This window comes from Orcinus orca, chromosome 4 (assembly GCF_937001465.1).
Source record: "Orcinus orca chromosome 4, mOrcOrc1.1, whole genome shotgun sequence".
NCBI lineage: Eukaryota > Metazoa > Chordata > Mammalia > Artiodactyla > Delphinidae > Orcinus > Orcinus orca.
This window is the reverse complement of record NC_064562.1, coordinates 26933979-26959397: the sequence shown is the minus strand read 5'-3', so window position 1 is coordinate 26959397 and position 25419 is coordinate 26933979. Positions and strand designations below refer to the sequence as shown.

The 25419-nt window shown below is 43.9% G+C and overlaps 1 protein-coding gene across 3 annotated transcripts in view; it reads left to right on the top strand.

The window, feature by feature from the left end:
* ZNF827 (zinc finger protein 827) overlaps window positions 1-25419 on the top strand; it is a 178952-nt gene that overhangs the window by 93507 nt on the left and 60026 nt on the right. For all 3 annotated transcript variants that reach the window (XM_033402764.2, XM_004263610.4, XM_049708814.1), the window contains exons 6-8: window positions 1960-2199; window positions 4622-4679; window positions 21630-21733. In XM_033402764.2, coding sequence (XP_033258655.1) covers window positions 1960-2199; window positions 4622-4679; window positions 21630-21733 — 402 coding nt within the window. The remainder of the gene's footprint in view (window positions 1-1959; window positions 2200-4621; window positions 4680-21629; window positions 21734-25419) is intronic.

Here is a 25419-nt window from a genome sequence, read left to right as displayed (position 1 = left end):
CATGAGATCTTACGGATAGCACCACATTAATTTTAATCATTTAATTTAAAGTACTCCACTGTCTTCTTTATTGCAAATCAATAAAGTACGCACGTACTTGACTTTCACCTGTCTCATCCTTGGCAAGGAGAGCGTAGCTTTCTCTGACTACCCAGCTTACAGCAATGAGATTTCCCCTGTCGTATCTCCTAACTGTCCCAAGATCGGCGCCTGCTTTATGTTGCCTCTTATAGTTAGTTATATCTGTCTGTCTATCCATCCATCCGTCACAAATTACCACAAACTCCGTAGCTTAAAACAACAGAAATGGGGGCCAGGAGTCTGAAATCTGAAGGTTCTAGGGGAGTATCTTTCCCCACTCCCTCCAGTTTCTGGTGACACCAGGCAATCCTTAGCTTGTGGCAGCAAAACTCCAGTCTCTCTTAGTCCGTTCCGGCTGCTGTAACAGAACATCACAGACTGGGTAGCTTGTAAACAACAGAGAGGTATTTCTCACCGTTCTGGCATCTGGAAGTCGAGGGTCAGGGTGCCAGCACGGTCAGGTGAGAGCCCTCTTCCTGGTTCATTGTCGGGCATCTCTGCACTGAGTCCTCACATGCAGGAAGGGGTGAGGGAGCTGTCCGGGGTCTTCTATATAAGGGCATTAACCCCCATCCTTGAGGACTCCTCCCTCATGACCTAATCACCTCCCAAAGGCCCCACTTCCAAATATCGTCACATTGGTGATTAGGTTTCAGCATATTAATTTGGAGGGGAGACACAGACAGTCAGTCTGACAGCACTGTCTCTGTCCTCACGTGGCCTTTTCCACTGTGTCTGTGTCTTGTCCTCTTCTGTCTATTATATGGACACTTGTCATTGGATTTAGGGCCCACCTGGATAATCCAGGATCATCTTATCTTGAGATCCTTAATCACATCTACAAATACCTTTTTTCCATATAAGGTCACATTCACAAGTTCCTGGGGTTATGACATAGTCATATCGTTTTGGGGGGCCACGATTCAACCCACTACCCTATCTATCTATCTGTCTGTCTTGTCTATCTATCAGATCCTTTTTGGTTTCTGTGTTTTCCAGAATGCTGAGGACATAGTAATAACTAATAAATGCTTACCAATTTGAAAGTGTGGCCTTATTTTAAAGTGACCCAAATTAATGTGCTAATTGTCCCACCTTGTTTCCAAGATGTTCTCTCATTAGCTCTAAGGAATGTATGAACATAAAGACACTCCAGCCTTGCAAAGTAAACGTATGTTTCAAACTAAAGACCAAACGTTCAATGGCCACACCTAAAGCCAGAGCAGTCAGTAAGTTGAACAGTTATTATAACTTGTAAGATCGCTGTTTTTCTAAGTGTTAATCCTTGCGCTGCAATTAACATCCTAGGTGGTCTTGAGGATTACTAGCTCCCAGCAAGGTGTAAACATCTCAGTTGAATCAACCCTATTTATCCTTTATTAATTTAGGTGCCCTAGAAGAGAAAGAAAAAACATTGATCAGAGCTTTCAAAATAGAGGGAGAAAATCATAGTATGAATATGCTGGCTCTTAACTGATTCACTGAAATTGAGTACATTATAAAACAAGGACCGATATTCGCTGTGTCCTCTGTAAGTCCTGGAAGCATCATGGCAGAGAGGAAGGAGTGTGTGGGAGTGACTGGGAGACTTTGGTCAAGAAACCTGGTTCTAGATCTGTAGCAGCAGGCCTGGTTCTGTTGCCGTTTGTGTGGCCTTGGGCAAGTCCCCTGATTTCTCTGAGCTTCAGGTTCCTTCCTTTTCTGGAAACCAGATCGATTAAAGTAGAAGTTTTTCAAACTGTGTTCCAGTGTGCCACGGCGCTGTCTTCTAAACTGCTCCCTGACTCAAGCCTCGTAGCTCTCTCTGTGATTAGAAACTGGGTTTGGTTCAGAATTAAGAAACTCTGGCGTTTTTGTTCTTCATTCACCTGTTTGCAGCGGAAAGCTACAAGGACACTCAGATGGTGAAGATCAAAGAGGAACCCATGGAGGTGGACATCCAGGACTCGCAGGCCTCAATATCACCCAGCCGCAGTGTTGGCTATAGCACTTTAATTGGGCGAGAGAAAACTGAACCCTTACAGAAGATGCCAGAAAGCAGAGTCCCCCCAGAGAGAAACCTCTTCAGTCAGGACATCTCTGTGAAGATGGCTTCGGAGCTTCTTTTTCAACTGTCAGGTACGTTTCCTCGAGGAAAACAAAAAAAAAAGTCAATAATGGGGACTAATTGGAGGGAAAGCCACTCTAACGAAGTGAAAACACCAGCATTATAGGATTTTTTAGACAGAAATCCATTTTGTTACTTTAACGTGTATACGACCTCTCAAACGAAGAGTTCATCAAAGGCTGCCAGGTAGGACTCCTGCCAGACTTTCTTTAGTAAATAGTTAAGAATCATTTGAAACTGGAACCTATTCAACTGCGTGCAAATGGTCCCTGTTGCCTGGACTAAACGTCTCACCTCTAATTTTGTTTAGCAGTTGATCTGATTAACAGCCTTTTTTTTTGTTTTCCTAATGTGCAAAAGATAAACTTCAGTTTACTCCAACAGTGACTGAGTTACTGTGAATTCCAAATTAGTGTGGTCGGAATTAATGAGATGTTACGGTAGCTTGCCAAAAAAAAAAAAAATCAAGGAAAGGGGAAGGCAAAAGATGAAACTGTGAGGACTCTTTTCCAGCTATAACATAGTAGAACATTTCCTGTAAACCAACTTTTTCTACTTCAAATACTCAGAAGTCAAAGTTTAGGAATCAGCTAAGTGATCACCTATTAAAAAGCTAAGGAATCACCTATTCTAGCTCAGCTAAGTGTCTTGATGGAATAGGTGAGGGTTCTAGAACCTAAGTTGTTCTCTTTATCACCTCATTCAAGCTGCAGGCTCTTTGTCAAATTTAATGTGCCGTTATTGCTTGAATGTGATTGAGATGGATGAAAGAGACTCATATAAGATTCAGACTTAAATAGAAATACAGATACTTTGTCCTTGGTCAAGCATTGGCCTACATACTGAAATTCAGGCATCCGTAGAGTTTGTTACTGATATTTGATAAACTCTGTTTTGTTATGGCTAACAGATTTAAAACACCCATTAAATGCCTCATTATTCTCCCCTAAGAAAAATACCAGAAAAGAGGAAAGAAGCTAGAATCTGCAAGGCATCGTGATAGCTCACCTTCTCGTTGGCCTCATGACACGCCCCCATAGCTGTAAAGTTATCAGTCGGTGCCGAAAATGGCAGCCTCGGAGTTCTCAAACAAGGACTGTGTTTGTGCAGAGCTCAGAGAGGTGGAAAGAGTTAAGTCAGTAAACTGAATAGGCCACATAGATCTTTGCAAGTTCCAAAAAACTCCAAACATGCAAGATGCTTTGCTTTAAAAAAAAAAAAAAAAAAACAGGCTGAAAGCATCTCTAAAAACAATATAACTTTGAAAATGATTTAGCAGTTCAAATCTGCAAGAGTGAGGCCAGTGTGATTCTTTGAAAAAAGTCTCTGTCTCTAGCAGTACATTATCATGGTCTACTATCAGCTAAAAACTTTGTGTCTGAGAGTTCTCACCCTGGCGCTGTCACTGACTGCCTGGGTGACCTCAAGCAAGTCATTTAGCCCCGATTTCCTGCTCTCTGAAAGAACACTGCCTGTGAATCCAGATTCACCCTCATTGTCACTGTTGAACGGACAGAAAGGAATTGTCCACGCAAATATGCACACAGCAGCTTCAGACCAGTGTTAAAAAACACGGGACAGCGTATATCTTTGTTTAAAATTGTCCCCCAAATCCGTAAGATTAGGAGTTTTTCACTTGCCCTGCTGTTGAAATCTGAAACCCTTGTAGAGGTGGCCAGGTTTCCTCTGGAGACTTAAAAGAAGCCACCCAGAGCTGTGAACGTCAGGGCAGAATGCTCACGTTTGAACTGGACGGGGAAGACCAGAGGTCAACTTCTGTGTTCCTGAAAGCTAATTAAATAATTTCTGACAGCTGGTAGATTCAGACCTCAAGACAGAGTTTACCTCCTCTTGTCTAATGATACTTTTTGTCCCCTGTGACATTTATCAGAATGTGCACTCGATGACTCTCGCACCCAGAGGTCTTACGTTTGTTTTTATATCCCGTCTCACAAAGGGGCCTGACAATACAGAATGCTTAAAGGTTGTCATCCAAGTCAGAAGCGGAACAGTTGCAACAACTGCAGTTTTCATGCTGAATCAGAGAAAAGCAGACATTTTCAGCTGGGGAAAAATATAAGAGAAATAACTATCTTTATGTGCATCTCTGTGTGTGTGTGTGTGTGTGTGTGTGTGTGTGTGGACATGTACTTACTGAGGCCTGATGAAAATCAGACAACACAGTTGTACTTTGTTAGTAATTCTTTCCCTTTGATTGGTTTTTAATAAACTATTTTGGTGGATGCTATCGACATGCTTTTGTTGCCTGTCTTTACCAGTAAGACAGGAATGGTTTGAATGTTTAAAAAAGAAACCAAAAGAAAACCACAACAGAGAAAGAGGAATGTGGAGGATGTTTCTGCTTCAGTCTTAAACACACAAATCGAGTCAGAACAACCTAAGAGGTGTCTGTTTCATCCTTTCTCTTTACAGAGAAGGTGAGCAAAGAGCACACTCACACGAAAGAAAACACCATCCGGACGACCACCAGGTAGGCCACTGTGGAGTCCCCTCGGAAGACTCCCTCTGGGGGCCTTGAGGCCCACGTCACAGTTTGAGCAACATTCCTCAAACCGTTCTCTCCCACTGGGTTCAAAAGTCACCCCTTTATCATCATTTTATGTTTGAACTTTGGTTGGTGGAAACAACACAAAACGCAAAGGACACCAAGGGGGAAGGCCATTCACAGTTATTAAACATCTAAATGTATCACTTTGCTGGAGAGTTTTCCTTATGCTATTATTGTTTATTCCTTACAATGATTGTGTGAAGTAGACAATATTATCCTCTTGACAGAAGTTTCCTGACCGGAGGGTTGAAGTGGGTGGCTGTATTTGGGAGCTGGGTCTGTATCTCAGGAAAGCCTCAGTCGGTGGGTAGACCGAGGTTGAACTGTGTTCCTAAGTAGCTTTGCAGCTGTGGACTGATAACTTGTCACCAGGGACATCCCAGCTTTTTAACTCACTGCATTGTTAGGAGGGCAAAAATGTAAAAAGCAGAAGAAAGACAATGCTTTCAGAAATTGCAGGAAAGCTGACATCACTAACAACTGTAGGTTAAGGAAGCTTTCCATTTGCCAAAGGCAGTTTAAGAGAAGGTCAGCCAGGGTGGGCTGCCCATCAGTCTGCCGCCTGAAAGGAAAAGGACGGGTCAGTACTGCCACCCATCCTGAGGCTCGTAACCACCCAGACCTGAACTGTTGCAGGCAGGTGCCAACAAGTGCAGACCCACCTCTGTGGAAAGGGAGCTCAGGGGAGAGGCAGTCTCCCCCTTGGCAGGCTTTAAGTCAAGGAACTTCACTTTCCTGAGCAAACTTAGATTCTTCCTCCTGGGAGCCGTTGCTTGGTTTTGTGATTTAATTCTTGCGACGGAAGATCAACAGTGTTTTTCCTTTGGATGTGATATGAGTCGACCTCGGACCATCACCGGGCACATGAACGGTGTTCATTTGAACACCGTTAACGCGAGTCTTTGCTTCTTTTTAACTCTGTGAATCGGCGTTTGGGACTATCAAATATTAAACAGTAATTAAAACAGAGTCGCACAGGGTTCATATAGTATTAGGGACAGAACCTGACTCTAACCCAAGCATGGTGTTAGGCTTGCCTCCGTGTACAAGTACGCAGATGGGGAATGAGTCTTTCCATCTGGTCTGTGCGTTGTGCTGGGAAATGGGTCTGGGGGATGGAGAGGGGACTTTGTTCAGTTGGATGCCCAAATAGGAGATGTGAGCTACTATAGATTCCAGCAGCCTTCTCCATGTAATCCTAAGGCTATTTTTTTTTTTTTTTGCTATCTATGCTTATGTTCGTGAGTCTAAACACATGAAATGGGCCAGATTGGTAGACATCGAAAGACGGCAGATTAAAAATAAGAGGTGTCCATTTTAAGTTGCTTCCCTAGGCTTCCTGAAGTGTCACAGGTCAGGTTCCCCAGAAGCAGAGCCCGAGACAGGGATCCCTGTGCGGGTGTGTTATGGAGGGCGTGCTCTCAGAGGGACCTGCAGGGATGGGATGGGGCTGGAGAGGGAAGGGGAGCTGAGCAAGGATTCTAGGGCAGGTTGTCTCCCGCAGAGAATTCTGGAGCATGAATTGCACCACAGAGTAAATCCCGCCTTGAGGTAAGGGGGCCAGCTCTTGGTCCCCCCTCATTATCCACTGACTTCATCAGGGGATGTGTAGCCTGCCAGGTGAGGGGGGGGCTCCAACGGGGAGGGCAGTTCTCACTACGAGCAGCCGGCACCCCTGGGGATGCGGGGTGAGTGCACCAGTGCGGTCAAGGGGATCTGGGCAGGACCCCAGCCCCATCTCCTATGGAGGCTTTCTGCCGGATCTTTAAGATTACACGATCATATTTACCTAGCAGAAAGGTATGCTGCGAGACCCTGTTATTATGCTTTTCAGGTGTTCTCTGGGACGAGGTAAGAGGAGGTTTGAACTAGCCCCAAACAAGTGAAATGTACAATACCTCCTAGCCTCGGTTGCCTTGGCTGGAGCTGAAGCATAATTACAGGGTAGAAGAGAGGGGTTTTTTTTTAGCCATTTGGCAAAAAACGAAGCAATCCTTAAATTCTCCTGTTGCTGGGAGATTATGCGTAAGAAGAGATCCAAATCAGATCTTTTGCCCAATGCAACACAAGAGGTGCTTCCTATGAGCTTCCCCACCCCTACAGTGTGGTGTGCAGAAATCCGTGTTATAGGTTTCTTGGTTTATTTTTCTTCTACAAAATCCTTGGTGTGTTTTTATTTTTCCTTTGAGCGGGCAACTTGCCCAATTAGCCTCTCCTCAAAGAGATCTCTTTTTACCTTCTCACCTCATTACTTCAGGCGGAATAGAATCAAGCTGCCTTGTGCCAGGAAATCCTCCTTAACCCGAGTTAACCGATAGCAGAAATAAGGGGAAAAAACGCCAACTCTCTTCTTTTTTGATTCCCGTTTCGGAAGAAACTCTTATTTTTGGAAGAGGTCTGCACAAGGTCAGCTAATGGGGTTATGTTTTAAGGTACGATCTGTGATACTTTCCAGAAAGATTTACATCGAGCCCCCAACTTCCCATACCTCCAGATTTTTGAAGTCCTTAGTGGGATGTTTGGTTAGTTATCAGATCTCCCACGTTTCATTTCCTGGAAGAAGCTGACTGTCCAGAGCGATGGCTCATCATGGGAATCAAAGTTCGGAATTGTCCATGTTTCAGAGTTGCTGGGCACATTTAAGACAGTTGACTTGTGAAGGGCAGCCTTGGATGCCGGCCTCAGCGCAGTATTGAGATCAGGCACTTCCAAATGCTGATGGGTGCCTGAGCCCTTCCACTCAGTGAGATCTGCCTCTGGGATCTGGAGATCCAGGGGAACCAGAGGAGAAAAGAGATGTGCGATGCTGAAAAAAGAAACGGATTCTCTCCAATTCTCTCTCTGTCCTTTATCAACCCACAACTTTCCCCACTGTTGTTAATCATTATTAATCTTGACTCTTATGCCAAACACAAGAATGAAGAAAAAGTGTAGCAACCCAAGTGTGAAACACTCTGTGTCTGGCAGTTCCAATGTGTGCTTACCAATGAGATATGGGGGTGCTTGTTTCCATGCCCGGGCACCAAGGCAACAGGAAGCCCATGGATATGCGTACAGGTAACTCCCCATCCCATAAGGGCTGATGACTGCACCTCTGTCCTCATCCAGTCCTCCCTCGTCACAGCTGTTCATTGGCCATTCTGCTGTTTGTTAATTCCTCGATTATAAGATGGAAAGAGAAAATGATGTTGATTCCTTGTTAGCCATTTTTTTTTTTTTTGCGGTACGTGGGCCTCTCACTGCTGTGGCCTCTCCCGTTGCGGAGCACAGGCTCCAGATGTGCAGGCTCAGCTGCCATGGCTCACGGGCCCAGCCGCTCCGCGTCATGTGGGATCTTCCCGGACCGGGGCACGAACCCGCGTTCCCTGCATCGGCAGGCGGACTCTCAACCACTGCGCCACCAGGGAAGCCCCGTTAGCCATTTTTTAAAAGAAGTTCTAGGTAAAGCTAAGGGTTGAAACTAATAACTAGCAAGTTTCTGGATCATTGGCTCTTGACCTCATTTTTCAAAAACTCTTACAATGGAAAATTTCAAACAGATACAAGAATAGAGAATGTACCCATGATCAAGTTTAAATAATTAGCAATTCATGTTTCATCCATCCCTTCCTTTTGTTCTTCTTCCCCGTAGATTATTTTGAAGCAAATCCTAGACATCATTGGAAGAACTGGTTTGAGAACACCTTTTTAAAAAATTATCCTAAGAGCTTAGACTCAGCTGCTTCAGTTAGGATCATCTTCCCAAAAGTAAAAGAGAAAACCATCCACCAGGGTATCCCATGTGGCCAGGCAGAGAAATCAATCTACTTAGCAGCCGGGATGATTGGGTCCCATGGTCCTGCTCACCAATGCCTTGACCTTTCCCTTCCTTCCACCCTTGTCTGTACCCTCCTAGGAGCACCTCCATTGAATCAGTCCTTCAGCTGGAGCTTCACTATAAATGCTAAACGGCAGTTCGTCTGCCTGTTTAACCTTAGAGTCTAGAAAATTCAACCTAAGTGTAAAGAAGTCTGTGCGTCCCCTTTGAGATAGCCGGTGGCATTCTTAATGCCATTCTACCTGACAAATGAGATGGGGAGAAGGTCCGCCCAGTCCCATGAGAACAGAAGGACTGAATGCTTAAGAGACTAATGCAATCTTGATGTTTCGATTTCCTTTCCCAGCACAACCCTAGGTTCTGCTGGGAGCAGATAACCAGCTAATATGATCACTTGTAGATGAAAATATATGAGGCATGATATCATAACCAGATCCCAAAGTTTAATGGAATAAAAAGAAGATCTACATCTTCTGACATGGACCATCACCCAGTCAGATGCTGGATAAGATCGAAATAGGAAAATGGAACCCTAGAGTAAGAATCAGATGGCTCCTGGCAGGTGAATTGGACATGCTCGATGTTGTGTAACACCATGAACTTCAAGCAGTGGCTGCCAGGAACCCTCTCTTGGTTATTTGTTCTCTCTCTTCCCCATTAATAATTCAGCGTCCATGGGGCTATAAGATTGCAGGCCTATAAGAAAAACTTCTCACACCTGGCTTGCTCTATTCCAAAAGCAAGGAAGTATTTACCTGAATTGGTTTTTTTCTCCATTACTAGACAGAAAGCAGAAGTGGGAAAATCAGAAAGGTAGAGTCCTATCATGCTGTGCCGACCAATATTTAATTTGCCCAATTTTCAGAATTTGAAATGTTTTTCTGTGATTTAGATAATGACACTTACAGAGTTTACTAAAAGACATACGTACTTGGAAGTGTCCAATATAGAATTTTCCGGTGTGATTGTTTGGGTGCCTGTCCTTAAATATTTATGAGTCAGTAATAGAAATTGCACAAATTTGTACGAGCGTGATGTGCGGCTTCAATCTGTGCAATTTCCCCTTTTCATTTTTTAGAAGGCATAAGAGAACCATGCTCCATTACCTTAAGAAGTAAAAGATTACACATAAAGAACACTGGATTAGATGGAAGCAATTAAGAAAATAAACAGGAAACAGAGCAAATGAAATTGGTGATTTTGGAGTAGCTCTCCCTATAGTCTCTTTACCCTTTATATTTTCTTTTTTTTTTTCCTTTATATTTTCTAACGTTAAAATTAAAGGCACAGAATTTTGTTTCTAAAAAATGGAAATTGCTACTAATTTCATGGAATCCCTCCAGTTAAGACATTCAGTGCTTTTTTGGTGAAGTCAAAGCTGGTTGGTGGGCCATTGAAAAGTTTTAAAAGTGCCTTTGCTCAAGACACTGCCATCTACTGGAATACTGACAGAATAAATATGTAAATCTTTGTTGTCTGTGATGTTAAGTACCCCCCCCCACCCACCCAGTAAGGTACCTTTGTGCAGTGCACAGCCTGCACCACTGTATGTAGCTGCCCTGACACAAGTGTTGACTGGAGAGTTTTTCACTGGCAGTCAATCCTTCTCAACTTATCTTTGAGTTTTCAAAGAAGTTAAAACTCATCCTTTAAACAGTGGATTTTTTTTTTTAAATACATACAGCCTCAAACTACTTTGTGCATTGCTGCCATTTGAGATTTCTTCCTTCTTATCACACCAAACTTTCCTCAGTACTTTTCTCTATTTCTATACGCCATTGTCCTGTAGGTGTCACGCTCTGCCGTTGTTCCTCCCACCCATGACCTCTACGTTGAATGGTTATAGTTGAGACACTGTGCTTCCGGAACTCTTTAATACGGTGTCACTGTGAAGAGTTTAAATCTTCTTTTCAAGGATCTAAAGAGGGCTGTGCCTTTCTTTTCTTCATTTCCCTGGGTTCTCCCACCTTTATTTCTGCTGGCTTAAAACTGTGTTCCATCTGTTTGTGCAGCTCAGAACAGTCAGGAACGAGGTAGAAATGTGTAAGCCTCTGTAAGTAGACATCCTCCTTTGACAGGTCATGCACAGGTGACGTGTGACATGTGGCTCAGATGCCAGCTTCTTCTAATCTGGGATTTTCTCTCAAGGGTGTCTCCATGGTTGTTACTAGAAATATCTCCAATATTCCAGGGTTGACCTCTGTTTAGCAGGGAAAGCCCTGGTGGATGATGCAGCAGGCCAGGGCCCATCCACATTTCACTGGGGTCACCTTCAACTTCCACGGGACAAAGGGTCTCGCATCGCTGCAGAGAAGACTGAGTTAGTTCATCTGTGCTCTGCTCGCCTCGGCAGAAGCCCATTGTCCTCGTTTATGTACAAAGTCAGATTCCTGCGGGAGATCCAGGTCCCTCCACGAGCTGACATTTCACGGATCCTGACGTGGAGGTTCACTTCCGCGGTTGCGCCTGGCTCCAGCTCCCCGAGGTCTGGCCTCCCGGCCGCAGCCGCCCTCGACAAGACCTGGCATTGTGCTACTTGTCCTGAGAAGTTTCCTGGCTCCGCGGTGGATGAATGCTCGAGCTGCAGCAACAGGAATTGTTCCTTGAAAACGTGGTGTTAGGTTGTACGGATTGGCCTGCCTCTAGGACAGCCCTAAATAGAAGGCATCTGTACTTTTCAGAGAAGAAAATTTAAAAACATTACCCAAATGAATTCTCCCTAAAATGTTCTACTTTTCTTCTACAGTATTTTAAACAGCGTTTTTCTTCCGTGGCTCTCAGCCTTCTGCAACTGAAGTTGACTGATATGAATGGGATCAGAATTTAGATACAGTTGCCCCCGCCTGTGTCTTTTACAACTGCCTTCAATTATATCATCCTTCAGATTACTCTTTAAAAGACTAAGAGTCTTTAAAAAATAAAGGATACTGAACAGTAAATCTTAATCATTTGTTTTAAGTTTAAAAAATAACTTTTAGGGCTTCCCTGGTGGCGCAGTGGTTGAGAATCTGCCTGCCGATGCAGGGGACACGGGTTCGTGCCCCCGTCCAGGAAGATCCCACATGCCGCGCAGCGGCTGGGCCCGTGAGGCATGACCGCTGAGCCTGTGCGTCCGGAGCCTGTGCTCCGCAACGGGAGAGGCCACAACAGTGAGAGGCCCGCGTACCGCAAACAAACAAACTTTTATTTTCAGAGAATATAGGAGAACATAAAGAAGAAAAAATACCCACTTATAATCAATCCTGCTACCTAGAAGCAGCCACTGCTAAGCTGGTGATGTGTATCCTGGCTGAATTTTTATCTATTTATAGATGTATCCTTTCCTATCAAAACTGGATCCTACTATATATACAGTTTTATAATGTTCTCTTTTACCTAGTAATATATTAAGAATTTCTTTCCATGTCAGTAAACATAACCCAATATTATTCTTTTCATATTTGCATGTCATAATTTATTTAATACGTCTCCTATTATTGGATATCAAGGGTTTGGTTTGGTTTTGTTTTTCAAGTTGTTGCTAATTCTGGGATAAATTGACTCAAGAAAGCATTCACAGGTTTCAGGCATTTGCTATGAATTGTCTAATTGACTTTCAAAAAGGTTGAATCTACAATTTTACCAGAAGCTAATGAGAGAATATTTTAAAGGCCTCTGTGCTTTATCATTAAAAAAATTTTTTTTTACCGATTGGGAGGTTAAAAAGTATATCTTATAGTTAAAACCTTTTCATTTATTGATTCCTGGTGATATCAAGCATTTTATTCATGAAGAGACATTTTTATTTGTTCTTTTGGGGTTTTTTTTTTTTTGGTTTCTTTTTTGGTTTTCTTGCGGTACGTGGGCCTCTCACTGCTGTGGCCTCTCCCGTTGCGGAGCACAGGCTCTGGACGTGCAGGCTCAGCGGCCATGGCTCACGGGCCCAGCCGCTCCGCGGCATGTGGGATCTTCCCGGACCGGGGCACGAACCCGTGTCCCCTGCATCGGCAGGTGGACTCTCAACCACTGCGCCACCAGGGAAGCTCCTTGTATTTTTTTAATCGTCACTTATTATTCTGTATGGTGGTTTGTCTGGGTTGAACTTTTTATTTGATTGTTGATATTGATTTTTTTATTACGAAAAATTTTAAAACAAAGTGAAAGGAATAATGCAATAAGCCACCATATTCCCACCACCCAGACTGAACAAATGTTTGCTACACTTATTTCACCAATCTTTTCTTCCTTATATTTTAGATCACATCCCTGACATGACACTCACTCCCACATTCTTTGATATATATCTCTCTAAAAAATAAGGACATTTTCTGCAATACCATTGTATACCTTACAAATTAACAACACATTCGATTGGTTTTTAATTGCTAAGAAGGTTCTGTTTGATCAGCACCAACCAAGTGTACAGCCTTGTCAATTAGGAGGAGAAGCACATCTTGGCTTTCTTATGACCTCCAAAAACTAAAGAAAATCTGGTGCCTATATGTGCAGCCGAATGATGGAGTGACCTTGGTTCTCCATCTGCCCACAAGCCCCATTTAGAAACCCACTGAATCTGCAATGCCAAGTCTCAATTTGTAGATAAATGCCCCGGCTGAAGCTTGCCAGTGTATAACGATTCATTCAAGCTTTACCCACTACAGTCCTTCTTTCTTTGAAAATGTGTGTCCCCAACATGATGGATGACTGGGTTTCCAGGCCTAGCCCCCTGGGGTCATGAGAGGGCTTCTCTGTTGTGTCCCTTTTAAGCTTGAATAGGGAACTTGCTGTTTCAGATGCTCAGGGTTGTCCTCAGGTCAGGGACTCGCAGTTGTTTTTAATCTCGAGCACTCTGCTGCACCGCCACATCCCCTGAGCTGCCACCCAGGGTTCTTTTATTAAAATAAGTAAATAGGGCTTCCCTGGTGGCACAGTTGTTGAGAGTCCGCCTGCCGATGCAGGGGACGTAGGTTCGTGTCCCGGTCTGGGAAGATCCCACATGCCGTGGAGCGGCTGGGCCCGTGAGCCACGGCCGCTGAGCCTGCACGTCCGGAGCCTGTGCTCTGCAACGGGAGAGGCCACAACAGTGAGAGGCCCGCGTACCGCAAAATTAAAAATAATTTAAAAAAAGTAAATAAATAAAATCATTCAAGAGTAGGGGTCCTCGGGAGGGACAGTATACATGAGCGCCACTAAAGCTGTGTTTTCTTTCATTATAGATCACCTTTTTAACTGACTGCAAGAAAGTTAACAGGGAAACTGGCACTGACTTTTATATCTAAAATGTTGATATCTGGGCCCGTTTCAGAAGAAGCAGCTACCCAATCTCATCCAAAATGAAATGAGGGCCCAAGCGGGCAGGTAGGATGACCACCTGCTGTCTGCAGTGACACATAGAGATCTCTATACTGGAGCAAAAGGACCTTACCCGGGTTGCAAAGAGAGCTCAAAATCCTTTTACAAAAATCGATAGACCTAAGCAGTTAATATATTTCAAATACGATGATTTATAAATATGTTTCAGAACATACAGATATGTAAATATATACAAAAGAAAGAGTCAGCATCCATTATTCTATTACAAATTATTAGCAAATACCCAAGGACAGTAACATTTGAGAAAAAAATAAGCACCACCTAAAGAAAATTGCATTAATCGTGAAAATTAACTTGAAATAATGTTATTTGATCTTTTTTAAAAAATGGAATATCTAAAAATAAAGTGTGTTTGTTTTTCAGTTGTGAGTATATTTTCATGCAAGCTAGTACAGCTTCTCAGAAAGTTTCTTCTGACCTTAAAGTACTTGAAGAAATTTTGAGAAGATAGTTATAACTAATCCAAATATTTCCCCTGTTCCTTATTTTCGAATAATCCTATCTGGATACGTTTGAAAAGCTTTAAAAAAAAAAAAAAAGGAAACCGCAACCCTTTGTGTTCTGTGTCAAGGACTATAACCTGTTATTGTTAGCAAGGTGTAGTTTTGTTCAAAGACAATGTTTCCGGTTTGTTCTCATTTCCTTTGGTTGCAAGATGTATACCTGGAGATCCCATGTGGAAGTTACCTGTATCCATTTCAATCTGCAACATTCGTATAACGTGTAGTCAGAAAGTCTTGGGACTAGAGTGAGATTTATTCTTGGAAGAATTTAGTCTGTCGCCTGTCTCTGCTTGAGGCTTTTGGCGGCATAGAGGATTGTTTTCTTGACTAACGCCTCCTGCTTATTTCAAAATGTTAATGCAATGTGTCACTCCTGGGTCTAAGTGATTCAGAGGTCAGTACAATGGTTGTTGATAAATGTATGGAATTTCAGTTCTTAAAAAAATTAACCTGATACATCCATACAGAAAACAATTATTTCAGTGTCCTGACTTGAGAGCTGGGGCTAAGTAGAGATTGAGGCAGTCCTGTTACCAGGACGGACAGATGGCCATCTGGTGCGGTGGCCCAGGGGCTGGGGTCTGCTGGGAGGCAGGTAGCGGCTGCAGAGGGAAAACATTGGCTTCCACAGAACTTTCCCACCCCAGAAGGGGGCTGTGGCTCTCCTTCCGCAATATATAGCTTCTCCGAAATATCTAAGTCAGATAATTTGGTCTTAAAATTTCCTTAAAATAAAAAGAAATGAAATAAAAATTAACCAACATTCTTTTGGACGTATTTAACCAGCTCTTAGAAAAAAATCCAGAAGCCCTGTTATGTTATATGATACATAGCTGAATAAATAATTAAGTACTTTTACTTGAAAAAAACACCATCTTTTTTACTGATTAAAGAAAATTTTGTCTACGTGCGAATTGAAGTCAGAATATCACTTCAGGATGATTTGCCCGAAACGCTTACATTTACTAGAATTTCATTCTACTCTGAAATATGTAGATCTTTCTAGAGTCTGAGGACAAATTCATTGCAGAGCAAAGTCTTTTTGTCTTATTTAATCTTTCTTTTCTATTTGCCATCCCCAAGTTCAGTCCTAAAAGTTATTGTCTTTTAGAAGGAAAAAAAAAATGATTTCTTCTTTGGTGTTCCTTTTAAATTATAGTGCCACTACTAAGCATAAAGTTGTTTTTTCTTAACTTTCTCTTACATACTATGTCCACCTTATTCTTTTCCTTTTTTGTCTTGTTCTGCTTTGCTATTGCCATCAAAACAAGAATTCCCGTAACGTGTTGGTTTCAGTGGTGGCACCCCGGGGGGGATGGTTTGTAAGTAGATGGGCCTTCTGTTTTGCAGGAAGCCGAACTCCCTGTCGTCACTCAGATGTTAAAGGTGGAAATGTTTGTGCCACAGTCAGCAGTTAGCAAAATGTATCCCTATTTAGAGCCATAATCTTTTATGGACTCTTATTATTTATTGTAAATCTTTTCTTTCTGCAGCGCTGAGCTGTTGACCTCACAGCGCATGCCATCCAATGCCTGGAATTGTCCAGTCACTGTGACACCAGTGCCCCTTCATATTTTAACCCTTAGATTTTCTGCAGGAGAAAAATCAAAATACGCATTCATTGTCCGTTTCATTTTTATTCAGAAAAGAAACTCGAATAAATAAACATTTTGTCTTTTCCAAGTAACAAAAGGCAGGAAAAGTAATGGGGGTGTTTGGCAGTTCTAAGTCTACACCAACATCTTCCAGGTGCTGTGTCTGAGTATTTATCGATTATACGAGTTAGCTAGTCTTCAGGTGGCCTGTCATTGTACAGGACCAAAGGGGAGCCACTGTGGTAGGTGGTGATTTTGTTAAATGAGAATAAGTGACAGTCCCTTCCGCCATTAGCTATTAGTCAAGCTGCTTCTCTACCAACTTTTTACCGAAAACTGTGGACTAGAAATAAATCATTTTCTGGACAGATTTTGCCTTTTCCACTTCCTAAGCTCTCTTTCTGGTGGAGGGGCTTCTTCACACTAAAATGACTAAATTGAGTCAGGGAGCACGAACCATGCGGCATTCGCAAACTTGCTCCTTTTTTCCTGGAAGAATTGGTGACTATCTAAGCAGTTGAAGGACAGTACACACACGCTTCAGAGTCTAGTACGTCGTAAAATCTGCAGTTCATTGACTCTTTTCCTCCCTGAAAAGTGCAGACCCGCTTCATCCTGAATCGGGTACCTCCGGGGCCTCCCCTCTCTGCCCACCACCCTCTCCCATCACCCACAGTCCCTGTGGCCTAAACGAGGGGCCGGTTTGTTCACCACAGAGCTGGACGTCCTCTGAGAGCAGATGGGCTTCTGCACTTCACAGACCCTGTGAGGCACAGGAAAAGAAAGGGGACCTAAGGATGACCGTCTCCACATTCTGAGAATGACAGTGCTTGGGGCCAAGTTATAAGTACAGCGTCTTCTGTTCTCAGAACACAGGCAGAAAGTTAAAGATAACCAAATCATTTTTCACATCTTCTATTTCTCAATTGAAAAAGCCTTTCTTTGGTGACCTAGGATCCTGCGTACTGAAACAGTACTCCCACCCCACTTCCCTCCCTTCTTCCACTGTCTCTTCCTTTTGTTCTGTCCGTTCCAAGAAGGATCCATGACTTTGTATTGTCCATGTGTTCCCTAGATGTTAAGAGACCAAGCAAAAGGCAGTGTAGCTTAGATTAATGGGCAAGGGTGCAAAATGCGATGCCAACATGCCTGGGTTCAAATCCTGTCTCAGCCCACGGGCATGGACAACTACTTACCTTCTCTGTACCTGAGTCTCTTCATCTGCAACATATGGATGATAATAGTAATTGTCAACACCCTATAGAGGGTCCTTGTGAGGATCCAATGGAGTTAATATACACAAAGCCCTTTAGAGCAGGGCCAGATACTTAGTAAGCAATACACGTGTTGGTTGCCATTTTTATTGAGCATGTATGAGGTACTAAGAACTTTAACATGAAATATCTTATTTAACCCTTTACAGCTCCCCTATAAAGATGGTATTTTATTTATTTATTTATTTTTAAAGATGGTATTTTAAAAGCTTTTTTCCAATGATGAAACAGGCTAGGGAGGTTGTTGACAAAGATCACTTCACCATTAACTGGCCAATATGGAATTCAGACTCAGATCCTTCTGACTCCAAACTCAGTGCTAAACCCCTGCACTCTCCCTTCCCAGCGTGAATGGATCCGAACGCGGAGCATCGCAGCGGGCTGTCTGGTCTGAGACATGCTCTGTTAACGTAGTATCTTCTCTTTATAGATAAGAACTTACACCAGTCTAAAGCTGCTTTGACTTGTCAAAGTTTCTCCATTGACTCTTTGCCCCTAACATTGCCAGTCCTTTTGTGCTTTTCTAGTATCCAGCCTGATTCCCTTCTAATTCTCCACTTCTTCAGGAGAAATCTTTTCTTTTCTATACAGGAGAAAGCTGGCCTCCAGGGTAGAAAATTATTTGCAATGTTGTTTCCCTCAGCGATTGCCTCCGTTTCTTCTGAGCGGCTAGATGGTTATAGGGCTTCACTCCGCATGTGCGTGAAAACCTGTTGAAGAGAACATGTGACGATGCAGAGCTAGCAAAACCTAGGGTGCTCTTCCCAGCACGTAGCGTGGCCGCCTCTGCCTGGTTCACCTGGAAACCTTCGGGTTGGTTGGAAATATACCTGTGGTCTTTACCTGCCCTATTTCTTAAACTATTTTTCAATCTGCCTGTGTCGCTGCCGCTTTGCAGTGTTGGCCACCAGAGTCACCACGTCCCATATGGACTGCTGCTCTGGCCACCTGCCTTGGGTTCTCCAACCCACCGGGCAGAGCTTCCTGAAACTGAAATCATACTGAGTCCCCGCCTTACTGAACACACCGCCGGGCTTTCCAGGACTGTTAGGGCAAAGCCGGGATCCCTGCACTCGGTGTGCCCACCCTGCCCGGCACTCCAGCCTCATCCAGCTCCGCAGACTGGCTGTGTCCTCTCACTGTGCAGGGGACACTTCCCCCAGCCACTGGGAACCCTGACAACCCTGCTCTCCATTCAGGTCTCAGCTCAGCTGTGGCTTCTGCAGGAAAAGCCGCTCCTGGCCAGGCCCGCGCTGCGACCCCACTCCCCTCTCTTCCACAGCGTTAGTCTAGCTGTGGTAGCCACGCAGGTCTTTGAGCCCTCTTAACATTTGCAGCCGTAGCCAGTTTTGCTGACGTTATGTTCCCAGTGCCTAGCACGTCCAAGCACTCACTAAATGGTTACTGTGAAACTGAGGGAAGGAGGGCAGTGCACACCTTTCTCTGTGGCAAGAAGGGTGATATTCCTAGATACCTTAGGGGGCCTCTCTAGGGGATCTGGGTGTCCCCAAAGGAAGTCTCCACATTTCAGACCAAACAGTTCCATGAGCTTCCTGAACTCTCAGATTCTAGCGTCATTCCAGGGTAACCAAAGGCCCGTTGCCTGACGTTTACCCTGTGCCCTTGGGCCAGCCGGGGGTGGTTCCCATGTGAACTGTCCACTCAAACACGAGGATGTCATTGTCACCTTGTATAGATGCTTCAGAGCTAAGGAGGTGGGATTCGAGAAATCTCACACTCTGGGTCTGACCAACAATCCTCCAAGGGCTCTACCTCCTTAGAAGTTCTTTGATTCTAAACAGTTTTCTTTGTGGAAGAGCTAGAAATTAACCGAATCTCTCCAGCGGTCAACGGACCCTTCAATATCAGAGTGACCTTTTCTTCATGCATTTTCTGCAAGGAAACTCTATCCTTTTTGTCGACTCGTGAGGAAAGGTTGATTAATTTATGCTCCCTTTTGAGCTAGACAGAGATACAGATAAAAACAGCTTATGCTGATTGAGCACTTACTGGTTGCCAGACACTGTGAAAAGCACATTCCATGAACCATCTTACTCAGTCCTCCTAGAGTGGGTATAGATGCTATTAACATCCCACTTTATAGACAAGAAATGAAGGCTCAGAAAAGTTAAGCGATTTGTGCAAGGTCACACAGCCGTAAGTGGTGGAGCTGGAGTTTGGACCTAGAACTGCCCACTCTCAAGTGCACTCTCTTAGCCTCCATGCTGCCTTGCCTTATCCTTTCACGAGTTTTGTATCACTTGCAGGTTTTGAGTTGTTTGGCACAAAACAACGTGTCTCCCCACTCCCCATCACTGACTAGCCTACAGCCAGTTCACTTTTTAAGCCTGTTTAAATTGTTTTATGTGTAAGATACAAATAAAAAGCATGCCACACATTTTTAAAACTCTAATGGAAAACTGATGAATTCATAAAGGTGCTAACAAAAGATCAAGATAAAAAAATGAATTACATAGGACTGAGTGAACTGATGAGGATTATAATTTTTGTGACCTTTCTGTTTGTATAAAAAAAAAAATCCCACAAGGACTCAGAGGCAAAAAATATACAAATCAGTTTTCACTGCAAAGTAAAGGAGCTGTTACAGTGGAGGATTACTGGACTGAATGTCAATATTATGACATAGTATGGGTGTGTTTCGTGTTTGGTAATTGCAATCATTGTTGCTTCTGTTGTGGTCATCCATTTACAATGCTTGGTGTCAGTTTATTTATCTCTTGTAAAAATAAAATACAGTGTGTGTGTGTGAAAAAAAAGAGATAAAACAGTCTGAGGAAAGGGTAATGATTAAAATTTTATTATCAGAAACAATACGAAAAAAACCCAGAAAGCATGCCACACAAAGTTGCATCAAATCTAGCCTGAGTCATGTGAAACTATACAGTTAACTGTGTGTTTTATTTTTAAAAGATGGATATGTCTTCCATTTTTATCGTAATCTTTCCTTTTTAATATTTAATAACAGTAACCGGTAGCCTCTTGGCATGTTTAGAAAAGCAGCACCAGTCATGGGAGTCCTAGTTTTGCGTGACCCCAGATCTGTTCCTTCCCCCATCTGCAGTTTTGCAGAAGCCGATCCGGCAGGCTGTACGTCTCTGACTTCCGGGAAGGTTCAGCCAATCAGAGCCTTTGATGTGGTGGGGGTGGGGCTTAAGAAAGAGGCGGGGTATTTCCCTCCCTCCCTGACCTTCCTGTCTGCCTCCTGCTACGGCTGCACCTCTGTGGTCCCAGCTCCCTGCTGGGCAGGCTCACCTTGCCTCCAGCTTCCACCAGGTGACCTCAGTTCCCTGGGCTCCATTTACCTCTGCCTTTTGTCTCTCCAGCCTCAGCGTGCTGGTGGCTTCCTGCTAGCTCTGGGCTGCACTGCTGGCACCTATGAACCTTCCACCACCTGTGCACCGAGTGAAATTTGCTCTGTTGTACAGCAATAGGGCTTCCCGTGCTGCATGTTGGACTCTGTTGTGTATTCCAGTATTCTCACACGTGATCGCAATATAGTTTTCTTTAGAGGCATGGGAGATGGAGGCTATGACTGGGTTAAAATCCGCTGATTAAAAGCAGCCTAAGTGTTTGTGTTCACTATGGCTGTGGTATAAGGGGAAAACCCTGCCTGGGTGTCTGGTGTCTAGTTCTCACTGAGTCACTAGGGGAGCTTAGAATCACTCAAGTCAAAGCCTCAGTTTCTTGAAAAATGAAAGTGCTCCCCGGGGTCCCTTCTGGCAGCCCCATTAGCTGGCTTTAACTCCTTCCAAACCAAGACAGTTGTAGGATGCAGACTCAGTTCCCGTGGGGACCAGCGAGTTGTCTCCATCGGCTCGGCGGACCCTGACTCCAGCCATCTGCCCTTCGGACGGGTGCCATGGGTCCCTGAGGGGTCAGGTGACACAGTGTGGGCGAGCTGGGGCAAACCTGTCACCACTCTGGAAAGACCTCCAAAACAGGCTTTTCTGATCTGACACATGTGCTTGGTCTTCATTCAGGCACAACTCCCTCCCAGATCCTACAGTGCAAAAGTAAAATTTACTGCTCAGCTGTCCTGACAGTGGGTTCAACAACGTATCAAAGATGTTGTTTCATCTGTTCACCTTAAGTATACAACCAAGCGGCAGAATATGCAGATGGTACTTGTCTGATGTAATATAGTCTCTCTTTCTCCATTTTAAGCACAATCTTATAGTCTCTAAACAGCATTTTAAAAATACGTTGACCCACATGTTGTTTGTGTATACGTATGTATTTGGGGCCAGATGCTCTGGGTATCTTAAATAACTTTGATTTACTAAACTTCCCTCCTCCTTCCCCACCCCCAGCCCTTTCTTTTCAGAAGATACCTTTAGACAATCACCATTCACCTCCAACTCAAAAGACCTGCTGCCCAGTGAATCTGTGCTTCACGGAAGAATATCAGCTCCAGGTATGGAAACATGGTCGATTTTGCTTCTACTAATGGTTGCTTAAAAATTACTTTTCTGGAATGCGTGGATTCTCAGGTACTGTTGGTTCAGTTTATAGGCTGAAGTTACTCATCTGAAGCTAGGCTTTTGAGAAGAGAGAGAATTTAAATAGCCACAAAAGTTTGTTAAAAGAAAAAGCAGACAGTAAGAAAGCTCTCCGCTGCGGGGGGCTTATTGTTCTTTATCGGCTGATGTTTCATTCGCAGAGTGAATTCCTTTGAAATAGCGAAGTATAACCTGGAAATAATTTGCTTTCCACGTTGTCAGTATTTTAGGCAGGCAGCCAGGAAGATGTAGGAGGGCGGTGGCAAGACCGCTAGTCGCAGACCGGGAAGATCATGACCCTGGGGGTGGGCCACCACAAAGAGCACTTCGGTTTCCATGGCAGCAACACAGCTTGTTACGACAGTCTTGCCACCCAGATATCACCTCTGTTCTGAGAGGATCCGCATAGATCCATCTACCACTTCCTTTTGCCACGTCAGCCTCAATGCACAATTTCCTATCCACGCTTCCTTTTTCATTGCTCCCTTCCCGAGCAGAAAGAAAGACGTGCCTGCTGTCCCCTTACCAACAGCATGGCCATCCCTCAGGACTTAACATGTGCATCTCAGAGTGGTCATGAAATGAGAACGTTTGAGAACCCCTGCCCTGGAGTCTCTCCTCCCTTCCCACCCCTCCCCCACCCCAGTGCCACCCGTCCAGCTGCCAGGAAGCTTTCAGCTCCCAGTCACTAAGAGAATTTCAGAGGCTCCTGGTGGCCTCCACACCCGTTCACGTGTCCAGGAGAGACCAAGGCCACATGTGTGCACGAGGGGCTCACAGCAGGGTTGTTGGCCAGGAATTCCTGCAAGAATAAAGTCCAGTGTCCCCCTCACACGCAAGGAGCCCGTGTCACAGATGCAAACGGCTGCAGAGCTGAGTGTTTTACGATTCAGAAAGAGCCAAGGAGCATCTTCTGAGATACTGGCTTGTGGATGTCACAGGTCGTTGGAAGTGGTCCGTGACAAACAGTGGGGAAGAGGCCACTCTTTGTCGTTCTTTAGTCTTGTGATGGCAGATCCATTTCTTCTCATCTCCAAAGAGTTCCAGGTACCTGCAGCCTTGTTAGCCTGGCAGGGCTTTTCTATTCAAACCCCATAAATAACATGCTTACACAAAAACACGTTACATAATACCTGGTTCTGGAGGTGGAAAGAAATTCTGGTTAGTTGATGCCTTCATTCTCAGACAGGGGCTATTGGAACTGCTGTTTACTTCCCACAGTGTCTTTTTGAATAACCATCTCCCTGTTCCCCAAATTATCACCCTGCTGTTAAGTTGATGGATTGTGACTTTCTAATGTCAAAATAACTGCCTAGTAATTGCCTGTCAGAATGCTGTGACCCATACAGCCAAGCATCCCGTGATGTATATAGAAACCCTGCACTGCTGGCTTAATGTGCGGCTTGGCTATATTTTACGAAGGGTTTATTGGTCAAGTTACAGCTCGCCCTCAAAAAGTAATATGTTTAACTATGTGTGTTGTGTTGTCGGGTGGGGAACTTGCTATGATGCACTTCACAGACTTTTATTACAAATTAGATAAACTCACCCTTAAAAAGTTAACTCTTATTTTGGGGGGAGAAGTCAGCATAACCGGGATTTTTTTTTTAATGTAAATGCACCATTCTTGAGGGGTGATCAGTCTCTGTTCTTGAAAAAGCCTTTCTTTAGGCAGAGGATAGGCAAAATGACTAGATTTAAATTTTGCCAAAATAGACAACTAAAAAGGGCCTATTTAAAGCAAGCAAGGTAAAAATGCTTTAGAAATGGAGTTAAAATTAGAAAAATTAAAAGCGGTAAGGACAATCTGGTGATCACAAAGTTCTCGTAATCCGAAGATATATTTTGTAAGGAAAACCTTGATAATTTGGACGAATTGTGGAGAAGACCAATCTGAACTAACAAAAGACTGCAGTACGGAGACTTTTCAAGAAAACATGTGTTTGACATGTTAATGGCAGTGATAAACGGCCATGGTGTACTACCTACTCAAGCTCCCCAATCCTTTACCCACAATTCTGAAACCTGTAATTTTTTGAATAAGTTGTTTGGTGGCAAAACCTAATGGGAGGCTATTTATAGCCTTTATGCATTATGCCAACGATGAAATCCATACATTTTTGTTGCAGAAATATCAATGTGCTTGATTACGAAGGCCCATCGGAGTGTTACATCAAATAATACCTTATGCACCATATTATCATCTGAAATCAGAAAAAGTATGAATCCCAAAATACATCAGGCCCCAGGGGTCTTAGATAGATACGGTGAACATACGTCTGTTCCAGGACTCTGCTAAATGCAGCGCTGGGAACAAAGAAATTTTGAAGCCAAAGATCTTAAGATTCTAGGATATAAGAATCATAAATTCCCATAGAAGATTTCGGAAGACCAAGTGGGCAGCAGATTTCTGAATCATTGACGATGTGGCAAGAACGAGTTGTCCGAGGCAGATGCTCTCGTACTACGACAGCATCGTTAATGAGGGCCTGGATTCGAGAAAAGGAGGACGGGGATAGGACAGGCAGGAAATGGGCTAGTTGACTAGTTTGGTTAGCTTTGTCATCAGCAGGTTGAAGTAGGGACCTATGGTGGCTGTGCAGAAATGGGGAAGCCAGGAAGGAGATAGCTGGCTTTAGTGACTAGGCAGAAAATCATTTGTTGTTAGTATATAAATCAAAGCGTCAGCATCCTTAGACATCTTCTCTTGGGTAATTTAAATGTCACCATTAAAATATTATTTCCATTCTTTATTTACTTAGCAAACTTCTTGCCACACATCATGTCAAGAAAAATGTCAGCCTGGAGAATGATCTCAGAGTCCCAACTAGTGGAGACCGTAATTAATGAGGTTTAATGTGCCTAGTTACGATCCAAGAAAGCCCTTGCAAATGCTGAGAACCCACAGCATTAATTCAACAATAGATATTGGTATCTATTTATACACCTGTATCAGTGGGATGAAATCCTCTCCCGTTCGCCTTTGGAGTGAGACCACGGGGCAGGGGAGCGTACCACGTGAGAGTATCGTTGAAGGCCTGGCAGCTCCAGGCCGAAGCGACGCTCGCGGTGGGTTGTGATTGTGTTTCAGGCCTGTGGAGCACGAAGCGAGCGGTGTGGGAGAGAGCAAACTGGGGAGAGGTGGTAGCACCACGGATCATGGAAAAATTGAGAATAGCACTGTTAACTAGGCATTTGCCTTCGGCAGATGGTCTCTAAGACACACAGCTGCCACCATCCCAGAGAAACAGAATAAACACAGAGCTTCGCGGTGTCCTGGACCCGGTTGTTGCCACTATTTCTAGACTGACTTTCCTGTGAACCAAAAAATGCTCACGAGCCAAGACCTAACATTTTTACTTGCTGTGAATGTCTTAGGCGGAGGTAACACCAGGAATCCTTAATAAAACAATGAGTTAAAAGCTGCTGTCATCGTCTGCTGGAGGGATGTGAGGACAAAATAACCTGAAGGCCGTGAATAGATGACTGAGTGCACCCTGGCTAGTGCCGGGGCTGGTGGGTGATTGTACAAAAGAAATAAAAGAGATTTCCTATTATGGGGGAGATAAAATTACAGACTCTGTGTAATTTAATGTACTTT